The sequence below is a fragment of the Oratosquilla oratoria genome, chromosome 3, assembly GCF_046742065.1.
Source record: "Oratosquilla oratoria isolate Oo_2021 chromosome 3, ASM4674206v1, whole genome shotgun sequence".
NCBI lineage: Eukaryota > Metazoa > Arthropoda > Malacostraca > Stomatopoda > Squillidae > Oratosquilla > Oratosquilla oratoria.
In genome coordinates this window covers 41,855,718-41,883,378 of record NC_134779.1, presented here as the reverse complement: position 1 = coordinate 41,883,378, position 27,661 = coordinate 41,855,718, and the positions used below count along the sequence as shown (strand labels likewise).

At 38.7% G+C, this 27,661-nt stretch overlaps 1 protein-coding gene across 16 annotated transcripts in view; it reads right to left on the bottom strand.

The window, feature by feature from the left end:
• Nucleotides 1–27,661, bottom strand: part of LOC143022115 (uncharacterized) — a 285,895-nt gene that overhangs the window by 30,419 nt on the left and 227,815 nt on the right. For 15 of the 16 annotated variants that reach the window (XM_076180165.1, XM_076180152.1, XM_076180156.1 and 12 more), the window contains 4 exons: nucleotides 24,365–24,997; nucleotides 24,110–24,185; nucleotides 21,057–21,175; nucleotides 11,979–12,086 (listed from right to left, as the gene is read on the bottom strand). In XM_076180165.1, coding sequence (XP_076036280.1) covers nucleotides 11,979–12,086; nucleotides 21,057–21,175; nucleotides 24,110–24,185; nucleotides 24,365–24,997 — 936 coding nt within the window. Of the gene's footprint in view, nucleotides 1–11,978; nucleotides 12,087–19,534; nucleotides 19,637–21,056; nucleotides 21,176–24,109; nucleotides 24,186–24,364; nucleotides 24,998–27,661 lie in introns of all 16 variants that reach the window. The other variant, XR_012966036.1, reaches the window with a different exon arrangement.

Genomic DNA, 27,661 nt, shown 5'->3' with positions numbered 1-27,661 from the left:
TACAGATTTGTACACAATAAACTGAAAAACAAACAAGACTTGGAGAAATTAAGACAGGAGGGAGTTGAATACACTGAGGAAATGGAAATGGCGGAAATTATGAACAAACATTTTAAATCAGTGTTTACAAGGGAGAACATACAACCTGAAGAGAACAAATGGAAAGAGAAAGTCCCCCCTATGGAAGAAATAGAAGTAACAAAGAATGAAATATTAACACACTTGAGTAATCTTGATGTCAGAAAATCGCATGGACCAGATGAAATAGCAAACTGGATACTGAAAGAATGCAGGAATGAACTGGCAGAAAAAATACATAGCATACTAAATAGTTCCTTGAAAGGAAAAGTTCCAGAAGATTGGAAAAAAGCAAATATAGTACCTATATATAAAGGAGGAAATAAAGAAGAACCTACAAACTATAGACCAGTCTCTCTAACAAGTACAATAGCAAAAATTTGTGAAAGAATTATCAAAAGTAGATGGGTAAAATATTTAGAAAAAAATAAAGTGTTAAATCCAAGGCAATTTGGATTCAGACAAGGACGATCATGCGTCACCAATTTAATATGTTTCTATTCAAGGCTAATAGATATAATACAGGAAAGAGATGGATGGGCGGACTGTGCATTTTTAGATCTAAAGAAAGCTTTTGACAAAGTACCACATAAGAAGTTGCTTAAGAAATTAGAATATGAAGGAGGAATACAAGGTAAATTGCTAAATTGGATGGAAGACTTTTTGCAAGAAAGAAAAATGAGAGTAGTGATAAGAGATCAGCACTCAAAATGGAATGAAGTAATAAGCGGTGTCCCGCAGGGAACAGTTCTGGCCCCAATAATGTTTGCTATATATATTAATGATATGAATGAAGGAATTGAAAGCTATATGAGCTTCTTTGCAGATGATGCAAAACTACTGAAAAGAGTGAAAACTGAAGAAGATTGTGAATCACTACAGAGAGATCTAAATAAAGTACAAGAATGGAGTAGGAAGTGGGAGATGGAGTTCAATACAAAAAAGTGTAGTATAATGGAATTTGGAAAAAGCAAAAACAGAATAACAGGATCATATAATTTGGGAGAAGAAGGAGTAAAAAAAGTAGAAAATGAGAAGGACCTGGGAGTCATTGTTATGAATAATATGTCACCTGAGAAACATATAAATAAGATTTTTGGAGAAACTTATAATTTAATAAGAACAATCAAAGTGGCATTTACATACCTGGATGAAGAAATGGTGAGGAAAATCCTAATCACCCTGATAAGACCAAGATTGGAATATGCAGCAACGATATGGTCACCAAGTACAAAAAAATGTATAAAAAAACTTGAAAGAATACAAAGAGCAATTACAAAATTGGCACCAACACTCTCAAAACTATCATATGAAGAGAGACTACAAATACTTAAACTACAGACACTAGAGCAAAGAAGAGAGAGAGGAGATTTGATAGCTATTTACAGAATCATGAAAGGCATAGAAATTACTGATAGAGAGAATCTGATAAAATGGGATGACAGAAATACAAGAGGACACGGAAAGAAAATAAAAAAAGACAGCTATAGAAGAGATTTGAAAAAGAACAGCTTTCCTAACAGAGTAATAGACAGTTGGAACAAGTTAGATGAGAAAGTGGTGTGTGCAAAAACAATACATGAATTTAAAAATAGTTTAGATAAAATGAGATATGAAGACGGGACCCCACGAGCATAGCTCCCCTTCCCGTAAAATACAACTAGGTAAATACAACTAGGTAAATACACACACATATATATATATATATTTATATATATATATACATATATATATATATATCAACATATATGTATTTATATGTATATATAAACATATATGTATTAATATATATATATATGTATATATATATATATATACTGTATATATAATGGAATTTGGAATAGGTAAAACAAATATATATATGTATATATATTATATATATATATATATATGTATATATATATATATATATATAATATATATATATATCAGGACAATATAAAATCGGTGGACAGGAAGTAAAGAAAGTTGATTCTAAAAAGGACCTAGGAGTAATTATCACAAAAGACATGTCCCTAGACAAACAGATAAACAAAATAGTCAGAGAAAAGAAACCTACAATTTACTAAGATCAATAAAAGTGGCTTTTAGTTACTTGGATGAGAAAAAAAAAAAAAAAAAAACATATACATACATATCCCACGGCTTTTTCCCCCTTACAAGGAAGGTAGCCAAAAAGGAAAAGGCATAAAATCATTCCCACCCATTCCATTCCTGAATACACTCCACACCCCTCCACCCTCCCTCTCATCTTAGCACCTCCTGGATGACGGGTCATCCCTGCACCTTGTCCACTGCCCTGGGTCAGAAACAGTGTCGCAAGACACAGCACATCAACAGCAAGGCCGCTTCATTAAATCGGAGACCCCCTCCCCTCTCTGTCACCCCATGCATAAAGGAGAGGACGGGGAGAAATCCCTTCGGGCTGCGTCAAATTTTGCTCACACATACTACCTCACCCCCCCATCCCCTCGCCCATTCCACCTCATGCATCACATCATCCATATACAACCATTCTCCATTCACCCCTGTCTTCTGTCCTCTCCAATCCTTCCTCAACAGACATTCCCCTCTTCCCCAAAGCCCCCTTCACCCCATCCATCCACCTCATCCTAGGACGTCCCCTCATGTTCACTCCCTCCACATCTGCTTTCCATACCTCTTTTACTAGTCTTTCTTCACTCATTCTTTCCATGTGTCCAAACCATCCTAATACTCTTTCATCAACCCTATCTCCCAACCCCCTTTCCACCCCTGTTCTCCTCCTCACCTCCTCATTTCTGACTCTATCTAGCCTAGTAACCCCCATCATACTTCTCAGACACCTCATCTCAAACACATTCAAACTCCTTCTCTCTTCTTCTCTTATGTTCCATGTTTCTGCCCCATACAGTGCTGTTGGCACAATCACTCCTTCATATAGTCTCCTCTTAGCATCCATTCCCAAATGTCTATTCATTACACTTTTTAATCCACCAAGGCATTTACTCGCTTCTCTCAATCTACATTCTACCTCCACCTTCACTCCACCTTTCCCTGCCACATTTGCACCCAAGTATCTAAAACTATCCACTTCCTCCAGTCGCTCTCCCTTAATGTTCACTTCCAGACTACTGCCACTTTCACCCCTTGAACATCTCATCACCTTACTTTTACCCACATTTATCTTCAGCTTTCTTCTATCACACACTCTCCCAAACTCTGTCACCAACTTCCTCAATCCCTCCTCCGATCCTGCCACAAGCGCAGTGTTCTTGGCAAACAACAGCTGGCTCACCTACCACTTTTCTCCATTTTCTTTAACCATCTCCAATCCCTGATCCACTACCCTTGCACTTACCTCTCGCACTACCCCATCCATGTATAAGTTGAACAGCCAGGGCGATATAATGCATCCTTGACGAAGTTCCACCTTTACCTCGAACCACTCACTCTCTCCATTCTAATCCTGATACAAGCTCTACTACTCTCATAAAAACTCTTAACAGCTCCTAGAAGCTTTCCTCCTATCCCTTATATTCGCAAAACCTCCCACAGTGCCTTTCTGTCTATCCTGTCGTAAGCCGTTTCCAGGTCCATAAAAGCCCAAAAAACATCCTTCCCCTTTCCTATAGCTTTCTCACATATGTGTCTTACCACAAAGATCTGATTTACACAACCTCTACCCGTCCTAAATCCACACTGTTCCTCACCAATTACTCCCTCTGTTCCTCTCCTAATCCTCTCAATCAAGATCCTCCCATAAGCCTTCCCAACTACACTTAACAAGCTAATCCCTCTGAAACTATACAGGCACTCCTCCAGTCCTCTGGCACTCTACCCTCTCTCCAGCAAACATTAAATAACCTCACCAGCCAGTCCACCATCACTGTACCTCCTTTTTTTACATTCTGCATGGCATCCATCCACACCAGGTGCCTTACCTGCTTTCATCATCTTAACAACTGCCTTCACTTCATCCTTCCTTATTTCTCCTCCATTTTCCTCACTCATCACAGTCATTTTCTTAGCATTTCCCACTGCAGCTATTTTTCCCTCCCTATCCTCCTTCACATTTAGCAACTCCCTAAAATATTCTGCCCATCTTCCCCTTACTGCCTTCTCTTCCATTATCATCTCTCCATCTGCACCTTTTACCTTTTCTTCTCTACTTGATTTGCCTCCTCTTCCTCTCTTAATTTCTTTCCAAAACATCTTTTTATTACTTTCAAAAATTTCTGTCATACTCTTACCCCATTTCACATCTGCTCTCCTCTTTGCAACCTTTACCTTTTGCTTTACTTCTCTTTTCTTTTCTTTGTACCTCTCATATGACTCCCTCGTCCTATTTTGTAACCAATCTGTGAAAGCTCGCTTCTTCTCTTCTACAACCTTCTTTGTTTCCTCATCCCACCATTCACTACCCTTTCTTCTATTTCCTCCTGTCCTTCTTGTTCCACACACCATCTTTGCACACTTTGTGACTCCCTCCTTGAACCATCCCTATTCCTCCTCCACACCTAGCTCTACTCTATCCTTGACTCCCTCCCACTCCTCCTTCAGCTTCTTGTATTCCTTCTCCTTTTCCTTTTCATTTAAAGAGTTCACTCTAAGCACTTCCCTACCTTTTGTCCCTTTCCTCTTCCTCCATCTGTCCTCCACTCTCAACTTACCTTCCACCAAAAAATGATCTTATATTCCCCCACCCTCTCCCCTTAGCATATGTACATCCTTAACTCTTCCTATCATAATCCTATTTACCACTACATAGTCCATTAACACTCTATCTACCACCCTTCCCTCCACCACCCTCTCCCATGTGTACTTATGTTTGACTTTCTTCTGTTACACTGTATTTGCTATCATCAACTCTCTCTCTAGACACATTTCCACCATCAACTCTCCACTACGATTCTTTCCTGGAACTTCACATTTCCCAACCACTCCATCAATTGGATCATTTCCTACACTAGCATTAAGGTCTCCCAGTACTATTACATTGATATTTCTCCCTAAATCCTCTATGCACTCATTTAAATCTATCCAAAAAGCCTCCCTTTCTTCTACGCTCTTCTCACTGCCAGGCCCATATACAGACGCTCCTCAACTTACGTTTTAGTTACATTCCGAACGGCCGAACGTAAGTTGAAAATGAACTTAAGTTGTTACTGTACTATACATCCGTAAATTCTATTACCGTATCTTATAAAACACCCCTAAATCATTAATTATACACATAACATTGTAAAATAATAACATTAATTTCAAATAAATTAAATTCAAGCAACACAAATTGAGATGGTGGAGGAGGAGGGGGGGAGGAGGAGGGGGAGGAGGAGGATGATGAGGCAAGGCACGTTCAGTCTGTCGTTTGTGCCATGTAAACAATGGACACAGCGTCATGCGTAAGTATCGTTTGAACTACGGAGAGCGCGCTAAACTAAAAAATTCACTCAATTTTTTTTTTTTATACAGTCAGTCCAAACGTAAAATTGAAAAAACGTAAAACAAATGAACGTAAGTAGAGGAGCGTCTGTACACTTACAAAAACCCACATCTCCTTTCCCAGTTTCACCTTCATCCACATTATCCTTGAGGAAACCTCCTTCCACTCCACTACACGTTTACCTATCTCTTCACTTAATAGTATAGCCACCCCTTCCTTCCCTCGTCCCTCGCCCTCTCTTCACTCCTGATAACCTCCCAATTACACTAACAAACTTACACTTGCCCTTCCCTTTCAGCTTAGTTTCACTCAAAGCCAACACATCCATCTTTCTTCTCACAAACCTACTACCTATCTCTTCCCTTTTACTCTCATCTGTACCACATCCACGCACATTAAAAGACCCAAACCTTAGGGTGCTGGTCGGAAAACTCCCAGACCCTCTGATGCCTTTACATTTTTTAGGAATGTCCCCTGTGGGGCTACAAGGAGAAGGATGCCTAGTCCCAATCCCCGTCCCTTTGTTCTTCCCTCTTACGATCCAAGTGGAATTATTTGGTGGCAGTATTCTTTTCCCCCCACCACAGGAAAAAAAAAAAAAAAAAAAAAAAGAGTATGCTGCGACATTATGGACACCCAGTACAAAAAAGAATATAAGGAAAATAGAAAAAATCCAAAGAAGAATGACAAAGATGACCCCAACACATTCAAAATTGATGTAGGAGCAAAACTTGTCTAAACTGGAACTACCAACCCTGGAAAAAGAAGAGAAAGAGGCGATCTATTGGCCTTTTACAGAATCATAAAAGGAATGGAAGTCCTTGACAGAAAAGACTTATCAAAGTGGAATAGAAGAAAAACAAGGGGACATGAAAAGAAACTCAAAAAGGATAGTTATAGAAGAGATCTGGAAAAAAAAAAAAAATCACACAGAGTGGTGGATGTCTGGAACAAATTAGATGAAACAAAAGTGTGTGCAAATGCCATGCAAGAATTTATGAACAAACTAGATATTGTGGGATACAAAGACGGGTCACTAAGAGCATAGCTCCTCTTCCCGTACAATACAACTAGGTGAATACAACTAGGTAAATACACCCCAAAAGTGTCTTTTAATCCTTGTATGGATGTTGTTGGGGATGAAATGGGTGGGAGTGGATTTATCCCTTTTGACTTTGGCTACCTCCATTGTAATATAGTCGAACCTCGAAAGCCCGGACTAATTGGGGGGAAGGGTGGTCCGGTCATGCCAAAAGTCCGGTCATCGAAAAATTCGCCCTAACACCCGTAGATTTTTGTAGCGGTATATGTATAGGTAATGTATGATATGGCATAGAAACACATAAGAATAATACTCTCACACTGTAATAGTAACAATACTGTAATAATAATACTATAATACTAATAATTTTGTAATAACTGTAATACAGGCATGTAAATGTACTATATATACAGTGTACTGTACTGTATTTTTTATTACGTACACTGTAAATATCGTAAGGTATGCACGCGGGACAGTGGTGGCGGCCAGGGTTGCCGCATGTTCTACAATGCCGTGTAGAATGGGAGTGTTGCCATACCGGGGCATACATTTTTCTCGGGCGTGTGCAGACTTTCATAGCAAGATATACTTGTCAAACTTTGACAAAATGTTGGTTCTAGTTTTTTATTCTTGAATGTATATAAGGCCCCCATGCCCTAACATATTCAGTAAGATATATAAAATATTTTTTTTATATTATTATCGCTAAAAGAAAGCTGAAACTTTATCCTAGAATTTTTTCTAAAAACGTATCTTTTGGGGTATAATATTTTATAAGTAACACAATTACCAATAAAAGTCATATTTTGATGTACCATTTATTATTTGATAACTAGTTCTATGATTTTTAAACAAAAGTTTGAGTTTTTGAATGTTTTTAACGGCCCGCTGATATGTAGAAAAAATTTCCTCATGTCCTTGTGCAGTTGCCACATGCTGCTATTTTACTACGTTTTGGTACAAAATTCTACAAAACGGCAGCCCTGGTGGCGGCATGACTGGGCCGGGTTTGAGTACACATGTACGGCCGTCGCTGCCACCTACTGGAAAAATAGGGAACTTTGCTTGAAAAGTTCGCCCTTTGTTCATTTCAACCGGTCATACGAGGGTCAGGGCATTCGAGGTTCGACTGTACATACATATACCAAAGGCTTTTTCCCTCTTACAAGGGATGTAGCCAAAAAACAAAGGCATAAAATCTACCCCCACCCATTCCATCCCCACATACTCTACTCCCATTCACCCCCCTCCCTCCCTCTCATCTTGGTTCCTCTTGGATGACAAGTCATCCCTGCATCTCGCCCACTGCCCTGGGTCAGAAGCAGTATTGCAAGACACAGCACATCCACAGGAAAGCCACTTCATTAAATCTGTGACCCCCCTCTCTTCCTTTCTTATGTTCCATGTTTCTGCCCATACAGTGCTGTTGGCACAATCACTCATTCATACAATCTCATTTTAGCATCCAATTCCAAATGTCTATTTCTCATTACACTTTTTGATACCCCAAGGCATTTACTTGCTTCTCTCAATCTACATTCTACCTTCACCTCCACTCCTCCCTTTCCCACCACATTCACACCCAAATATCAAACACTATCCCACTTCCTCCAGTCTCTCTTCCTTAATACTCACTTCCAGTCTGCTGCCACTTTCTCCCCTTGTACATCTCATGGGTGGGAATGGATTTATGCCTTTTGAATTTGGCTACCTCTGCTGTAAGAAGGAAAAAGCCCTTGGTATATGTATTTACCTAGCTGTATTATATGGGAAGAAAGATATGCTTGTAGTGACCCACCTTTGTATCTTTCAGCATCAAGTTTGTTCTTAAATTCTTGTATAGTTTTTGCACTTACTGTTGCCTCATCCAATTTGTTTCAGATATACCACTCTGTGTAGGATTTTTTTTCTTCAGATCTCTTCTGTAACTATCCTTTTTGAGTTTCTTTTCATGTCCTCTTGTTTTTCTCTTATCCCACTTTAATAAATCATCTCTGTCGAGGATTTCCATCCCTTTCATAATTCTGTAAATGGTCAGTAGATCTCCTCTTTCTCTTTTTTGTTCCAGGATTGGCAGTTCCAGTTTGGACAATCTTTGTTTGTATGTCAATTTAGAGAGTGTTGGTGCCATCTTTGTCATTGTTCTTTGAATTCTTTCTAATTTCTTTATATTCTCTTTTGTACTGGGTGTCCATAGTGTCACTGTATACTCCAATTTTGGTTTTATCAGTGTGACTAATATCTTCTTTACCATTTCCTCCTCCAAGTAGTCAAAGGCCACTTTCATTTATCTTAGTAAATTGAAGGTTTCTCTGACTATTTTGTTGATATATTTGTCTGGTGACATGTCTTTGCTGATAATTACTCCTAGGTCCCTTTCTGAGTTAACTTTTTTAACTTCCTTTGTACCAGTTTTGTATTTCCCTGATATTCTATTTTTACTTTTTCCAAACTCTATTATACTAAATTTTTTTATGTTGAAGTTCACTTCACACTTTTAAGTCCATTCCCAGACTTTATCCAGGTCTTTCTGTAGTGATTCAGTCTTCCTCTGTACTTACTCTCTTTAGCAGCTTTGCATCATCTGCAAAGAAGTTCATATAACTTTCTACTCCTTCATCCATGTCATTTATATATATGGCAAACATTATTGGAGCCAATACAGAACCTTGTGGGACTCCACTTATCATTTCTTCCCAGGTCAAGTTCTTGTTTCTAAGTACCACCTTTATTTTTCTCTTATTCAAGAAATCTTCCATCCATTCCAATAACTTTCCTTGTACACCACCTATTGTTTCAATTTTTCTTAGTAGCTTCTTATGTGGTACTTTATCAAATGCTTTTTGTAGATCCAGGAAAGCACAATCTGCCTATCTGTCCCTTTCTTGCATTATTTCTATTAGCCTTGAGTAAAAGCAAATCAAGTTAGTGGCACGTGATCTTCTTTGTCTAAATCCACATTGTTTTAGATTCAGTATATTATTTTCTTCCAGATGTTTAATCCATCTACTTTTGAGAACTTTTTCACATATTTTTATTATTGTGCTTGTAAGAGAGACCAGTCTATAGTTAGTTGGATTTTCCTTGTCCCCTCCTTTATATATTGGTACAATATTTGCATTTTTTCAATCTTTTAGTACCTTTCCTCCTTTGAGTGAGTTATCAATTATCTTATGTATCTTGTCCATTAGTTCATCTATACATTCTTTTAACCACTTCACTCCGGGGCATATCGCACGTCTGGCAGCATTAGCTTCCCGACGTGCGATGTTGCGTCATAATAATCGCATTATAAAAAATAAAGTCAGTGCTCAATCGTCGTTCTCTGCCACCCGTGAATTTTTATAACCATAGAAAATATGATGAAGCCAGTTTAGAGAGAATGGAGGTTACATAGGTACGACTACAATAAATATAATCAAGACGTCGACGTCGGCATCATTGCGTACCCACTTGCTCCTCATGACGCCTACGTAGGCGTCACCTTATGGAAGTGGTTAATATCCAATTAGGAATTCCATCTGGTCCGTGTGATTTTCTGACATCAAGTTTTTTTTATTTGGTCCCTTATTTCCTTCTGTCACAGTTATTTCTTTCATTGGGGGCATCTTTCTCACTGTCCTTCCTCCCAATTTTGTGTACTTTCAGTTGTGAATACAGATTTAAAATGTCTGTTCATAATTTCAGCCATGAATACAGATTTAAAATGTTATTTCATAATTTCAGCCATTTCTACATATTCTGTATATTCATTATTCCCTTGATGCAGTTTTACTATTTCTTATTTATCTTTCAGATTACCATTCACATACCTGTAGAATAGTTTAAGTTAGTCCTTGTATTTTTCTATTATGTCTTTTTCATAGTTACTCTTTTCTTCCTTGTGCTATGTATGTATGTATAGGAGTTGGCCTAGTCACAGTATCTACCCACCCAACACCCATCTCACACTACTCCAAACTCCCATTTATTGTCTTTCTCATCTTAGCCTTTTGTGAATGAAAGATCATCCCTGCCTCCTGCCACACTGTTTGGGTCAGGCAATATAACAAGACAGCATTTCCACAGGAGGGCCCAACAGATGGAGTTGGTTTACCCTTCCATTATATTATATGCCAGTGAACCAGTGAGATTGTTTAATGTGTGTCTATGGGAAGGAACTGTACTGGTGAACTGGAGGAGTGCATGTATAGTTCCATTATACAAAGGAAAATGCAGAGTGGAGAGACATACAATACATATTCCAACAGCTTTTTCCCCCTTATAAGGGAAGTAGCCAAGAAACAATGGCATAAAATCCACTCTCACCCATTCCATCCCCGCATACTCCACTCCCATTCACCCCCCTCCCTCCCTCTTATCTTGGCTCCACCTGGATGATGGGTCATCCCTGCATCTCGCCCACTGCCCTGGGTCAGAAGCAATGTAACAAGACACAGCACATCCATAGCAAGAATGCTATATTTAATCACAGCATCATACATACACAACCATTCTCCACTCACCCCTATCTTCTGTCTTCTCCCTTCTTTCCTCAATAGACATTCCCCTCTATCCCAGTGCCCCTTTCACCCCATCCATACATCTCATCCTTGGTCGCCCCCTCATGTTCAGTGCTGTCGGCACAATCACTCCTTCATACAATCTCCTCTTAGCATCCATTCCCAAATGTCTATTTCTCATTACACTTTTTAATCCCCCCAAGGTTTGCTTCTCTCAATCTACATTCCATCTCCATTCCTCCCTTTCCCACCACATTTGCACCCAAGTAACTAAAGCTATCCACTTCCTCCAGTCTCTCTCCCTTAATACTCACTTCCAATTTGCTGCCACTTTCACCCCTTGTACATCTCATCACCTTACTTTTACCCACATTTATCTTCAACTTCCTTCTTTTGCATACCTTCCCAAACTCTGTCACTAACTTCCTTAATCCCTCCTCTGATCCAGCTACAAGCGCAGTGTCATCAGCAATCAACAACTGGCTTATCTCACATTTTTCTCCATTTTCTTTGACCATCTCTAATCTCTACCCATTACCCCTGTGTTTACCTCTTGCACCACCCAACCAAGTATAAACTGAACAGCCAAGGCGACATAACACATCCCTGGCATAGTCCCACCTTTACCGCAAACCACTCACTTCCTCCATTTATAATTCTAACACAGGCTCTACTACTCTCATAAAAACTCTTGACTGCTCTTAACAGCTTTCCTCCTAAAATATTCTAACATAGATGAGCGCTGTTTGACTTTGTTCTGTGAGGGTACCCCAAAATGGTCTCTAAAGTATTAACTACATGCAACCATACTCTTTTCTCTTACAAGAGAGGTGGCCAAGTCAAAACACACAACCACATCACACACACAAACAAACATCACCTTATCACACACACACATCACAAATACTCAACTCCATTACTAAAATCTGACCTTAGAACTTCCTGGTGGTATGACAACTTGCTCTGGTACATTGTCCATTCCATCTTGTGCTACTGCAGATCGACCATCAGGAGGATCTTGTGGAAGGAGTGCTGTAACCTGGATTGTATTAAGGGATGTTATTCTTCATGTACAAATAATATGTATATTAGTTATTTATTACAAGATTGTATTACCTGCAGGAAATCATACAAACATGAATGTATAAGGAGAGTAGACTATAATTTTTATCCTAACAAAGAAAAATATATTCTGAACAACATACCAAGTGAATCTGGTCGCATAAGTGTGAACAAAATGTACTTTATGCTTGAGTACATATTAAATTTTTACAATTTCTTTGAGTTCAAGTGCACACCAGCTGTTCATAAATCTTACCAGCTACATATGCTTGGGTGCTACACAATTTCACCTTTTTTAAGGAGGGGGTGTTACTGAACCAAGGTACAAGACACTCACATCATAAATAAAACCGTTTAACTATCTCTCCCATCTTAGCACCTTGGGAACAAAGGACTGCTTTTTCCCCTACCACACTGTGGTGAGGTACACCTCTTTCACAGCAGGCCTAACAGCCAGAGCTGATTCCCCCCCTCACCCCCTTCCTTTTCACTGTATGGCAACCTTCTCCTCCTCATCCATTTAAAAATACACCATGAAGCAGATGCAAAGAACATCTCTTCAAGCTGCATCTTCTTTTCATCTGCCTCCATTCATTCAAATTCTTAACATTTTAACATAACTTCTTTCCTGCTCTATAGACATTCCACATTCATCAAAAATCCCCTTCCCCCATCCATTCATCTCATTCTGTCTTACACTCAAAATCACTCCATCCACTTCTTTCACACTTTTTTTTTGCTAGTCTTTCTTCATTCATATTTTCTACATGCCAAACCACCTCAGCAAGATTTCAATAATAAATAAAACATAGCCATTATATCAGGTTTCCAGATGGATCTAGGTGGTGTGGATCTTAGCTAGAGAGCTCCTCAAGTGTTTCAGTACACTTTTGGAGCAGCAATTTCCACAGTAATCAATGAATAGACTTTAATTTCTACTTTAATATTCTCCCTCCACAAGGAAAAGTCATTAATCTGTGATACAATCCTGTTTGGTTATGGAAAAGCTAGTAAAACAGGGCTACACAATCTATTTGTAAATAAAAAAGAATAAGATCAAATCAGACAGTGTTATGAAGCTCAATAAAAAGTCAACCAAACTGGTGAAAAGGTGAGATCTAAAAAGTGAAAGCCCAGGCAAGGTTTTAAGATTAACGTGCAGGAGGGGTTGAATATCAATGAATCAGAGGTTAAATATTGTTAAATTAAAAAGCACTGTGGATGATGAGGGAGGGATCATCCAGCTGGTCATCTTCAAACCATTCAACTCATTTACCCTTAGGTTATGGGTACCATGGTACCTTCCCCTTATATCTGGCTTTTCTTCTGATAGGTAATCATTTAGTTCACTTAATCCTGAGATCAATCCATCTATGTTAGTATAAGCCATGTTTAATTATTTTCCTTCTCAGCCTCGCTTTCTGTTCCTTTCATTTCCCTTACCTGAGTATATAATTTTTTCAGCCTCATGTCTAACACTTTCCAATAGAACTCCTTCTTTTGGTCTCCATTCTTTTTGTGTTTTTTCTTTAGCTTCAACTTTAAGCGTCTTCTCTCTTTCTCTTTCCTCAACATTCATTTCTCCTTTTATCCATATATTTTGATAGTGTTCACTCTTTGCTAACTTTCCTGATTCTGCTATGTCTTCTGCTACCATTTATGATCTTAATTTCATCTTTAGAGGTCAATTTCTTTCTTCTGAATAGTGTCCCTTTCTATACACTTCTATTTCCTTTTCTATTTCTTGATTTCCATCTTGTACTGCTTTTTTAATTGTTTTTGCTATTTCTTTTTCTGCTTTTTCTCTCAAGTACCTAACCAGGCCATGTTTTTCTTTTAGTCCATATACCACAATACACTTTTTTTATCCACTGTATCTCTAACCCAATTTTCTTTTTCTTTGATTACTTGAATAATTATGTCCTTTGCATTCTCCTGCATTTGTTGTTGTACTATTTCTTTAAAAGCTATCTCTTCACTTTCTCTGTTTTCATTCCATTTATTCTGCAAAATTTCCTCTCCTAAATTTTCTCCAATTCTTTCAGACATAGCCTGTATTTGATAATTTACCACTTTTTTTAAATTCTCACTATTGGCAGTATCTGTTTTCATCCTTTAATTTTCATATTTTACCTCGATTCTTTTTTAATTCACTTAGCTCATTATTTATTTCAGCATTCTTTTTCTTTAAATCACACACCTTTTTGTTTACTTCAAGTTAATTTTTTCTTAGATTCATAATCTCTTTAGTTCTTTGATTTCTTTGTCCTATGAACTTTTGCTAAAACTCATCTCCCTTTCCATGTCTATGATTCAACTCAAGTTTCTTCTCTTGTACTTATCAAATCCTGAAAAAGGATCATCTGTTTACATTAAGCTTTAGTTTTGTGCCTTTAGAGGGCTCTGCATTTGTGTCAACATTCGACTCAAACTCATTGCCATTTTTCCTTGTTCAGCCTTGATTCCCTTCCATTTTCTCTCGGTAGGCACTATTAGTACTGCTCTAGACCATTTTGGGAGAACACAATTATCCCTCTTCCCTCTCAATACAACCCAGGCCTCCTGCTCTACTTGCACCATTGAGAATTTTCGTCTTATTCAATGTAGCCTATGGAGCACTTGTTGATGCTGTTGACTGCTCAGTGGTTTGTGTATTTACAAAATTGTATTTTACAGGACGAGAGCTATGGTCATAGTGACCCGCTTTTGTATCTTTTAGCATCCAGTTTGATCTTAAATTCTTGTATAATTTTTGAATTCACCGTTTCCTCATTCAGTTTGTTCCAGATATCTATCACTCTGTGTGGGAAGCTATCCTTTTTCAAATCTCTTCTGTAACTATCCTTTTTAAGTTTCTTTTTGTGTCCTCTTGTTTTCCTCCTATCCCACTTTAGTAAGTCATTTCTATCAAGGACTTCCATCCCTTTCATAATTCTGTAGATGGTTAGTAGGTCTCCTCTTTCTCTTCTTTGGTCTGGGGTTGGTAGTTCGAGTTCGTCCAATCTTTGTTCATATGTCAATTTGGAATGCTAGTACCATCTTTGTCATTGCTCTTTGAATTCTAATGTCTTTGTTCTTTTTAGTACTAGGTGTCCATAGTGTCGCAGTGTACTCCAATTTCGGTCTTATCAATGTAACAAATATTTTCTTTACCATTTCTTCATCCATGTAATCAAAGGCTACTTTCACTGATCTTAATAAATTGAAGTTCATCCAACTAATTTGTTGATATGTTTGTCTGGTGCCATGTCATTGGTGATAGTTACTCCTAGGTCCCTTTCCATGTTGACTTATTTAACTTCCTTTGTACCAATTTTATATTGTCCTGATATTCTATTTTTGCTTTTTCCAAATTCCATTATACTACATTTCTTGATGCTGAAATTCACTTCACACTTCTGACTTCATTTCCATATTTTGTCCAGGTCTTCTTGTAGTGATTTGCAATCTTCCTCTGTACTTACTCTCTTACACACTGTTGCCTTATCTAATTTATTCCAGGTATCCACCACTCTGTGTGGGAAGCTATTCTTTTTCAGATCTCTTCTATAATTATCCTTTTTGAGTTTCTTTTCATGTACTCTTGTTTTTCTGTTGTGCCACTTAAATAAATATTCTCTATCTATGATTTCCATTCCTTTCATGATTCTATAGTCAGTAGATCTCCTCTTTCTCTTCTTTGTTCCAGTGTTGGTAGATCCAATTTTGACAATCTTGGTTTGTACGTCAATTTGGAGTGTTGGTGCCATCTTTGTCATTGCTCTTTGTATTCTAATTTCTTTTTATTCTATTTAGTACTGGGTGTCCATAGTATTGCAGCATACTCCAATTTTAGTCTTATCAGTGTAACTAATACTTTCTTAATCATTTCTTCATCCAAATAGTCATATGTCACTTTCATTGACCTTAGTAGGTTGAAGGTTTCTCCGACTATATTACTGATACGTTTGTCCGGTGACATGTCTTTGCTGATTATTACTCCTAGGTCTCTTTCCAAGCTCACTTTTTTGACTTCCTCACCAATTTTATAATTTCTTGATATTCTATTTTTGCTTTTTCCAAACTCCATTATAACTTCCCATTTTTGAGTCAATTTCCACATTTCATCTAGGTCTATCTGTAATGATTCATAATCTTCCTCTGTACTTTCTTTAGTATTTTTGTGTCATCTGCGAAGTTCATATAACTTTCCACACCTTCATCCATCTCATTTATATATATGGCAAACATGATTGGTGCCAGTACTGAACCTTGCGGGACACCACTTGCTTTCTTCCCAGGTTGAGTATTTGTCTCTAATTACTACCATCTGCAAAGAAGTTCATACAACATTCCTCACCTTCATCCATGTCATTTATATATATGGCAAACATTATGAGAGCCAATACAGAACCTTGTGGGACTCCACTTATCATTTCTTCTCAATTTGAGTTCTTGTCTCTGAGTACCACACTCATTTTACTCCCGTTTAAGAAATATTTCATCCATTCCAATAACTTTCCTTGTATTCCACCTATTGTTTCAATTTCTCTTAGTAGCTTTTTGTGTGGTACTTTGTCACATGCTTTTTGTAAATCTAAGAAGGGACAATCTGCCCATCTGTCCCTTTCTTGTGTGTATATTTACCTAGTTGCATCTTACGGGAAGGGGAGCTATGCTCGTGGTGACCTGTTTTTTTTTTTTTTTTATCTCACAAGATCAAGTTTGTTCTTCAATTCTTGTATTGTGTTTGCACACACTATTCTTTTGTCCAGTTTGTTCCAGATATCTATCACTCTGTGTGGGAAGCTATGCTTTTTTAGGTCTCTTCTATAGCTGTCCTTTTTGAGTTTCATTGCATGTCCTCTTGTTTTTCCTCTGTCCCATTTTAATAAGTCCTCTCTATCAAGGAGTTCCTTGCCTTTCATAATCCTGTAGATGGCTACTAGGTCCCCTTGTTCTCTTCTTTGTTCTGGGGTTGGCAATTCCAATTCGGCCAATTTTTTTTCATATGTCAAGTTTGAAAGTGTTGGGCCCATCTTTGTCATTGTTCTTTGTATTCTTTCTAACTTTCTTATATTCTTTTTTGTATTGGGTGACCATGTCATTGCTGCATATTCCAGTTTTGACCTTATCAGTGTTTGTAATATCTTTTTTTTTATCATTTCCTAATCCAAGTATTTAAAAGCCACCTTTATTGATCTCAACAAATTGTATGTTTCTCTGACTATTTTATTTATATGTTTATCTGGAGATATGTCTTTGGTGATGATTACTCCTAAGTCCTTTTCAGAATTAACTTTCTTTACTTCTTTATCGTCAATTTTACATAGTCCTGATATTCTATTCTTGTGTTTTCCAAATTCAATTATACAGCATTTCTTGATGTTTAACTCTACTTCTTGCTCCACTCTGAGACTTTGTTCAGATCACTCTGTAACGACTCATAGTGTTTTTTGGAGCTTATTTTCTTTAATAACTTTGCGTCATCTGCAAAGAAGTTCATGTAACATTCAATACTTTTGTCCATGTCATTCACATTATACTTTTTACTCCACTCTGAGACTTTGTTCAGATCACTCTGTAACGACTCACAGTCTTTTATGCAGCTTATTTTCCTTAATAACTATAACTTTACATCATCTGCAAAGAAATTCATATAACACTCAATACTTTCTTCCATGTCATTCACATATATAGCAAACATTATCGCAGCTAGCACTGACCCCTGTGGGAGGCCACTACTCATTTCTTCCCACTTTGAATATTTGTCTCTGAGCACTACTCATTTTTCTTCCATGTAGGAAATCCTCCATCCAATTCAATAGTTTTCCATGTATGCCTCCAGTTTACTTAGCAATTTTCTGTGTGGTACCTTATCAAATGCTTTTTGAAAGTCCAGGAAGGCACAGTCTGCCTAGCCATCCCTTTCTTGCAATATATCTATCAATCTTGAATAGAAACAGATCAAATTAGTGGTACATGATCTTCCCTGTCTGAATCCAAATTGCCTCAGGTTCAGTATATTGTTCTCCTCCAGATATTTTGTCCATCTTTCTTTGATGACTCTCACAAATTTTAACTAATGTACTCGTTAGGGACACCGATCTATAATTTGTTGGGTCTTCCTTATTTCCCCCCTTATATATATTGGCACTAAACTATTTTGTATGTGTGTGTGTGTGTATTTACCTAGTTGCATTTTACGGGAGGAGAGCTATGCTCATAGTGACCCACAGTTGTATCTTTTCGCATCCAGTTCTTTCTCAAAATCATGTATAGTTTTAGCACTCACTGTTTCCTCTTTCAATTTATTCCATGTATCTATTACTCTGTGTGGAAAGCTGTTTTTTTCAGATCTCTTCTGAAACTGTCTTTCTTAAGTTTCTTCTCATGTCCTCTTGTATTTCTTCTGTCCCATTTTAGTAGGTCATCCCTATCAAGGATTTCCATCCCTTTCATAATTCTGTACATGGTTATCAAATCTCCTCTTTCTCTTTGTTCTAGAGTTGATAAGTTTAGTTTGTCCAATCTTTATTCGTATGTCAACTTGCAAAGTGTTGGTGCCATCTTTGTCATTGCTCTATGAATTCTTTCTAGTTTCTTTATGTTTTTCTTTGTACTAGATGTCCATAGAGATGCTGTATATTCCATTTTGGTCTTACCAGTGTAACTAATATCTTCTTTACCATTTCCTCATCCATGTAGTCAAAGGCCACTTTCATTGATCTTATTAAGCTGTTTCTCCAACTATTTTGTTTAAATGTTTGTCTGTTGTCATGTCATTTGAGATAATTATTCCTAGGTCCCTTTCTGAGTTTATTTTTGTAACTTCCTTTGTACCAATTTTGTATTGACCCGATATTCTATCTTTTTATTTTTCCACATTCCATTATACTACATTTCTTAATGTTGAAATTCACTTCATTCTTTATACTCCATTTCCAGACTTGTCCAGGTCTTCTTGAAAAGATTTGCAATCTTCTTCTGTACTTACTCTCTTCAATAGTTTCACATCATCTGCAAAGAAGTTCATATAACATTCCATGGCTTGTGTGTGCATTCCCCCCCCCTTTTTTGAACAACAAATAAGTTTCAGTGGGCCCCCAGGCCTGTGGACCCTAAACCAAGGGCCTACTATGTTTATTGGTAAATCTGGCCCTGCTGATGGGGAAGACCAGAGTAGAGGTGACTTGGGTACGTGGAAAGAAAAAATGAAGAACAATTTGCACAGGAAATGGAAAGTGGAATAGGAAATCCAGACACCTTATAAATACAATATTTTAGTGGGAAACTGGCATTGTTTTTGTGTTATTTCTACTCAAAAAAGTGTATCTGACACAGGATTAAGTATCAAATTATTGAGCAAGTCTCTAACACCAAAAAAAACACAATGCTGTTAGATAACACACATGAACACGTCTATACATCATTCATAAGGCTCACCTAATACATTAATGTATAAAGATAATAAGTCAAATAAAAGAATAGAAGTAGATGGCCCATGGAGACATGATGAAATAATGAGATGGCTTCATCAGCTGCTTCCTACGGAAGATTACAAAGTACAAAACTTTTGCACCAAAATAAGTATGCTATATAAAAGAAAGTACTAAAAGCTCAAATTTACATAATACATCATTTACCAAAATCAGAGTGAAGCTATTACATAACTGGGTTTTACATGCATATATATAGCATATATATATATACATATACTGAAAGACATTTCCCCCTTATAAGAACAACAGTCAAGTCAAAGCATGCACCCACCCTCTGCCCATCTAAATTCCATTTTTTTTTGTCTTTCCCACCTTAGCACCTCATGAATAAAAATTCATCTCAGTCTTCTACTACACTGCTAAGGTTAGAGGCAATGCAGCAAGATATAAGTACAAAATTACTATGATGGACTTTTTCTTAAACATAATTAACTTGAAAAGACAAATCATCAATGCACCTATCATTATGTAGAATAGTGCACCACTGCACTGAAGCCTATTTCAGGTTTCTGGTGTTGGGTTAACTAGTAGGATGTGGGTATGGGGAGCATACTATTCCTATGGGAATGTTGATGTCATGTCACGTGTGCCTGGTATAATCTTAGTTTTCAAAGAAGTTCCTACAAAAGTTTGACAAAGTTTTCAAATCACTTTATGGGGACACTGTTCAGCAAGTGATAGTCCACAGGTAGTGTTTAGGACCAAGAAACCTGGGTAATCTAAGACAGGGTCCACTTCATCTTTGTACAGGTTGAGATGGGAACTGGTATGGCAGGGCAAGTCCAGGGATGTAACATTGCTTAATGGAACTGGGGTTAAGGTCAATGGCTGTGATTCAATAGTCATTCTGTTTAATCAGCAGTGGAAATCAATTCCCTCATTCATGGGGGAGGAGGAGAGGGGAATTGAGATGATGTTGTCATAATAGATTGATTCTGGGTGTGGGGAAAGGCTTCATCAATGTTGATGGGAGAGTGCCATCGAGCGGGTTTGAGGTACAGCAGAAGGGATTTATTGTATCTGGGTTACTGCTCCCATCTTGTTTTAGTTACTTCATTATTTGTGTCAAAGTTCGGTTGACCATGCTAGGGCAGCTCAGTCATGCTTTGGTGCTTGTGTGCTGTACTGCCTTTAGTGTCCCATCTGTCATGCCCCACTGTTGGTGAATTTGTATTAGTGATAGGAAGAATGAACTTAGGACTATATAGGGATAGAGGGAGGTTTTGAAAGTTTGAATGTGTGTTAGTCTCAGTTGGTATCTAAGACTTAATATAAATTTTCCTCGTGGGAACTGACCCCAGGGGGCACAACAAGGAGATACTAAGGCAGCACTTGGTGTTCCTACAAGGAGGAAAGTCAGAAGGAAGGCTTTACCTCTAAATAAAAAACATAATGCTAAAGTAAAAAGAGTACATGTTTAATAGCAATATCCTATATTGATTTGGCAATGCTGTCAAAATACTAACCAGCTGATCCCTGCGTTTAGGTAGGGCACCTCCATCTGATAAACGGGGTAGGTCCTGGACAGCTTCTGCTCCCTCTGCTCTTGAATCCTGACGCTCCACTTCCATGGGTTCACCTGTATCTGTGGGGCAAACTGGAGCTAGGACTGGGGTGGCTACTACTTTCAAAAACAATACTACTTCTCTCAATGATTCATACAATCATAACTTTCATGCTCTCAGTGATTATATGTTCAGTATTAACTATGATATCTTCCTAGTAACATATGTCGTCAATGAATGTGTGTATACATTTGTTATATGTTATGGGAAATAGGTACAGGTAGGTCCTGTTCAAAGGTCATTTGATATATAAGAGCATGATGATACAATAAATTAGGGCCTTTTTTCAATATCTGCATTAAAAAAATCCAATGATATGACATTCAGCTATGCACCAAAGGTGTCTTCCCCTTTACAAGGGAGGTAGCCTGTCAAGAAATACACCCACTCTTCACCCATAGCACACCCCTTTGTTTTCTCTTTTACCTTAGCTCCTTGTTGATGAAGGGGAATTCCTGCCCCCTCCCCATTGAGTTAGAAACAATGCAGCAAGACATAGCACCTCCCCAACACATATACACTTGCACTCAGCCTTGGTATATGTATGTATGATGGAACACCAAATTCTATAGTTTACCATATTTCCCCTAAGAAACTACTCCAGGACAAGCAAGAACTCTGGTGGCACAACTATGTTCAGATCACCAGCTCACACTAAAACAGTACCAACACAGAATTGACAGCCCAAGATGCAGCCAACACCTAGAAGACACCAAATACTTCATTCTACACTATCCTAAGTGATCATTAAACACTCCACCTGACATCTATCTAACCCAGGTGCCTTTCCATCTTTCATTTCTTTCAATATTACTTGTATCTCCTTTTTCGTAATAGTTTTGTCATTCTCCTCACCCACCACACCCATTCTCCTATAGTCCTTGTGGTTCAAGGAGTCTGTTCAGGGTGGGGTAGAAGCGGGAATTCCCGAGTGAGGTGTTGCCAATTTGACCATCAATTGGATCATAACTGTCACCAATCACCCACAGACACCTCAGTGTGGCAACATGGGGAAAAAGTGCTGCCACATGTCATAAAATTTATTCAAATCATTGGTATAATCCTAAAAAGTTATACTCACTATACTATTCAGCTTCTTTTATGGAAAAATAAGAAAGAAAGAAAGGCATGTACTAAGGCTGATATGGCAGAATGTCTCACAACATATGCCACACTCTGAATGTACTCCTTGGAGCACAAGGACTACAGCATCTCTCAATACCACAAACAAATCCTTCCTTTCTCCTCTAAATTCAACAACTCTTGCAATACTTTGCCCATCTCCTTCTCTTCCACTAACAACTGTCCATCTGCTCCTTTTACACTCTCTTCTACCTGACTCCTCTTCACTCTTTTCATTTCCTAGTGTAAGGCCAGGATTTCATTGGGTATTATTCTTTTATTTCTTTATTTATTTTTAAAGTATATGTAACTAATTGCAGGCAGGAATTGGGGAAACTGCATCTCTCACTCCACCCCTCCACTACGTCATGAGAACATGTTCGTATGTATGAACCAATTAGGAACCTTAAATTTTGGTACATACATACATATACCAAGGCTTTTTCCCCTTTACAAGGGAGATAGCCAAACAGGAGAAAAATTCCCACCACCCAGTTCAGGATTCCAGTAGAAAAGCATTTTTAGGGTTTTAGATCACCTGGGCACCCCAGTACAGAATAAGGTAGCAAATCCCTAGCTTAGATTACAAAATGGTAGGTGGGGACTCCAACATGGGTGCAAACACAATCATAAATACCCAGAGGGTATATCGCATGGGGTAGACATTTAACTAGGAATCTACCCATTGACAGATAGGTTCAAGTGCATTAGTGGGATATATTGGAGATTATGGAAATATTTGAAACATAGTAGTTAGCCAATTTATATATGCATTCAACTAGGAACCCGCCCATTGGCAGGTGATGATTGGGAGTTAGATACACCACAAGACAACAGATTTCCATTAGGAGAAAGGAACATAGTGGTTGTCAAGAACCATGCATGTCTGGATGTAGAAACCCATCAAAATCATTGTAAATGAAAAGGTTTATGGCCAAGAGTTGCCTTCTTCCAACAATAATGGGTGGATGTACTAAGTTAGATATCATGGGATAGAACCAAATCAGTGATTATTATGTGTAGAAATAGAATGATACTTAAAAGTTGGCCAGAAGATTTAGTTACATAATCTCACACATTTCACTTGCACCATCAAGAGCATTAAATATTCCCATGTTACTTCTGTATTCATAGATTATTCTTGTCTGGTAACCCAAGGTAAAGATTTCGACAAACTTTGAGCAGTGTAAATCATTATGTAATTGGATAAAAAGAGCCAAGGGGAAAAGGGACAAACATATGTGTACTGTAGGGAGGCATTACATACCTACCCCCAAGCCAATGTCTTCTATGGGTGAAAACTACACATTATTTGTACCATACTTATGTTGCATTGAGTATTGATTAAGGAGTTATATAAGTGTTGAAAAGAATCAAGATAACATTATCTCATAGATCAGTAAAACAAACATGATTTAGACTTGAACCTATTTATTTCTCTTTCTTCTCGATCCTGTGAATGCAATGTAGCACTTAAACAGCCTAACATGGGGAGGGAAATAAAAATGTGTGATGTCCACGAAAAACCATGTATTCTAATATATTAAGCCTTGTTTTTGGGATGGTGGTAGCAAAACACAAACATCTTTTGAATACTAATCAAAACAATTCTAATTAATATAGAATTTCCTAATTAGCACTGCATATGTATATCTGAATAATTACTACCTTATCCTTGGTATTTGGGACCAGACATGGTTTTGTTCCCATGAAGGTGTGATCTTTATCTCACCCATTCTTTCATAAAATAAAACGTAGTAGCCATACCATTACAGGCACTACACTAGGACCACAGAATGTTGGTCAAGCTTCAACGTAAAGATCCAACATACCTTGTGATTGGTCTGCTTCAGCTAAGTCTTGCATAAGGTCATTATTTTCACTATCGATTTCTTCCACACAGGTTCCCTGCAGTGATGAAATACTTAAGTTCATACAAATCTTCAATTGCTATAATAGGATACAAAACTATAGCTGAAAGGTATATTTCATCATGCAGTTGATATAGGATGAAATATCAACAAAATGTATACAATTCATCAGCAAGGATAAGGACCCATTAGGAACAAAACTATATGACTACTTACATCATTTTCAGCTTCACCAGTGGCATTCACCAAATGGCCCACAACAGCTCCATAAGGTAAAGCTGCAGCTCCTGCCTCTCCTACTGCTGCTTCTACTTCTTCCACAACTTGTACAGCTCCTCCTACTTCCTGTCCTCCATGTCCATCAGTTCCAGCTACTGCCAGGGTACTTGCCTGTGTACTCGTGTTATTCAACTGTACACCATGGGTGGACTGCAGAGAGTGTGCAGAGGATGAAGAAGGGCTAGATAAAAGTGGGAATGGGTCTGATGGCTGTGAGCTGACTATTGTATGCTGAGAACTTGTTACTGAGGACTGTGTAGTATTTGTAAGGTGAGAAGTAGACTGGATCTGGGGAGATGTGTGGCTAAACAGGGCAGATACTGAAGGGGACGAAGTTGTGGAGAGAAAGGTGGACAATGACGTCCCACCTGTACATAGGGAAGGTGATGACAGGTGACTCAAATGAGATGAAGTGTATGGGGAGGCAGAAAACTGTGAATAAGAGGGTAAGTGGGATGGAGAGGTTACTGTTTGTGGATAAGGAAATGATAGTGGAGCCATACTGGCTGAAGATGGGGGATGAGAGTATTGTAAAGGAGGCACTGTCATGGGACTGACCATACCTTTTCCCTGCAAAGGACAAAGTATTTAAGACCAATAATATAACCTTTATCAATTTATTAACTATCTATCTATATACCATGGGCTTTTCCCCCCTTACAAGGGAGGTAGCCAAGTCAAAAGGCATATACCTACTCCCACCCATTCCACTCCCATCCACCACCCTTTCCTCCTTATCTTAGGCCCTCATGGATGATGGGTTATCCCTGTATCCTGCCTCTGCCCTGGGTCAGAAGCAGTACAATGAGACACAGCATATCCACAGCAAGGTTGCCTCACTTATTTGACGGTACCCCCCCCCCCACACACACACACACCCCTCTGTCCCTTCATAGAGAAAAATAGATGGGGACAAATCCCCTCAGGCTTCATCAAAATATCATTTACAAAAATAGATGGATTAAACATCTGGAAAGAAATAATATACTGAATCCAAATCAATTTGGCTTTGGACACACAAGATTGTGTGCCACTGACTTGATTTGGTTTTACTCAAGGCTAATAGAAATAATGCAAGAAAGGGCGGATGGGCCGATTGTGCTTTCCTAGACTTACAAAAAGCATTTAATAAAGTACCACACAAAAAGCTACTAAGAAAACTCGAAATAATAGGTGGTGTACAAGGAAAGTTATTGAAATGGATGGAAGATTTCTTGAACGGGAGAAAAATGAGGGTGTTACTTTGAGACAAAAACTCAACCTGGGAAGAAATGATAAGTGGAGTCCCACAAGGTTCTGCACTGGCTCCAATCATGTTTGCCTATATATGACATGGATGAAGGTGTGCAATGTTATATGAAGTTCTTTCCAGATGATGCAAAACTACTAAAGTACAGAGGAAGACCGTGAATCACTACAGAGAGACCTGGATAAGGCCTGGGAATAGAGTCAAAAGTGGGATGGGAACTTGAACATCAAGAAATGTAGTATAATGGAGTTTGGAAAAAGTAAAAATTGAGTATCAGGGCAATATAAAATTGGCACAAAGGAAGTAAAAATGTAATTTTCGCAGGAAAATTAATTTTTCCCTGATACAAACTCTTCGGTACTCCTTACACTAGGATACTCTCGCGTAGCGCGAATATTTCTACTGCGAAATTAAAATCCTCACTCTGTGGGTCTGGGCAACACTTATCCTCAGTAAGGGGCCCCATTGGGGCAAGGGGAGGGGGCCCTTGCCCTCCACCACAAGTCTCGCACACTATAACCATTCTCTTCGCAGTAGTGACCGCGTTAACATCTCTACTATACATGTTTAGTTTTTATCGGTTTCCCCCTTAATGGGCCGATTCTCAGTCAAACCCCATTATTAGCGCGGCAGCGAACCGTTAATTACTCAGCGGTTCTATGTTTACGTCGGTGCCGAATATCAAGCAATCCGCTTCGATTGTCGCCAGCTCACTCTAAGGACGCTAAGGAGTTCGTCGTCCTTCAATTTCATCGGGGTTTTCCCTACGCCATCCTGTGTCCTGGAATTATTCAGTGCTTCTCCATTTTCTGTATTATTCCCTTAACCGCCACCGGGTATCCTACCCTTCACTGTAAGTATGGAATCTGGTTCCAGTATTGTTGTGGTTTCGCCGAAGGGAGATAGGGGGAAAGGTGCGCAAGCATAGAAAATGGCTTCCCTCTTCACCCCCCCAAAAACATGGGAAGGCGGCCTACGGCTTCGGAGGAGACGAGCAATTCTCTCCCTCCTCCACGGCGTAGTAGACAGGAAGCCAAGTTGTCCTTTATTCCTTTAAACTTGGACGGTTAGCGTAGATGGACATGCGCCTAAGGCCACCTCTAGCTACCGTTCCTGTACGAGCTTTTCCCGGATGAGGTCGCTTGCGGCTTGCCCTCGCCCATCCCAGAAACTCAACAGTCGCCAGGAAGGTGGTACAACGCCACTTCGAGTCATTCTCAGGCCAAGTTGTCCTCTTCCTTCAAACCAGGACGGTTAGCGTAGCCGGACATGCGCGTCAAAGCCACCGCTAGCTACCGTTCCTGTATGACATTTTTCCCGGATGTGGTCGCTTGCGGCTGCCCCCGAAACTCGACGCCGGCACGGAAGGGACCTACGAGTAATTATATTAGTGAAGACATGTCTCCAGACAAGCATATTAACAAAATAGTCGGAGAAACCTTCAATTTACTAAGATCAATGAAAGTGGCCTTTGACTACTTGGATGAGGAAATGGTAAAGAAAATAAGTCACACTGATAAGACCAAGATTGGAGTATGCTGCAACACTATGGACACCCAATACAAAAAAGAATATAAAGAAATTAGAAAGAATCCAAACAGCAACGACAAAGATGCCATCAACACTCTTTAAATTGACATACAAAGATTGTTCAAACTCGAACTACCAATGCTGGAACAAAGAAGAGAAAGAGGATATTGGCTGGCCATTTACAGAATAATGAAAGGGATGGAGTTCCTTGACAGAAAAGATTTATTAAAATGGGATAAAAGATCCTGCCACAAGCGCAGTGTCGTCCGCAAACAACAGCTGGCTCACCTCCCACTTTTCTCCATTTTCCCTCTCGCACCACCCCATCCATGTATATGTTGAACAGCCAGGGCGACATAATGCATCCTTGACGAAATCCCAGTCCCATCGATAAAATGCTCTACTACTCTCATAAAAACTCTTGACAGCTCCTAGAAGCTTTCCTCCTATCCCGT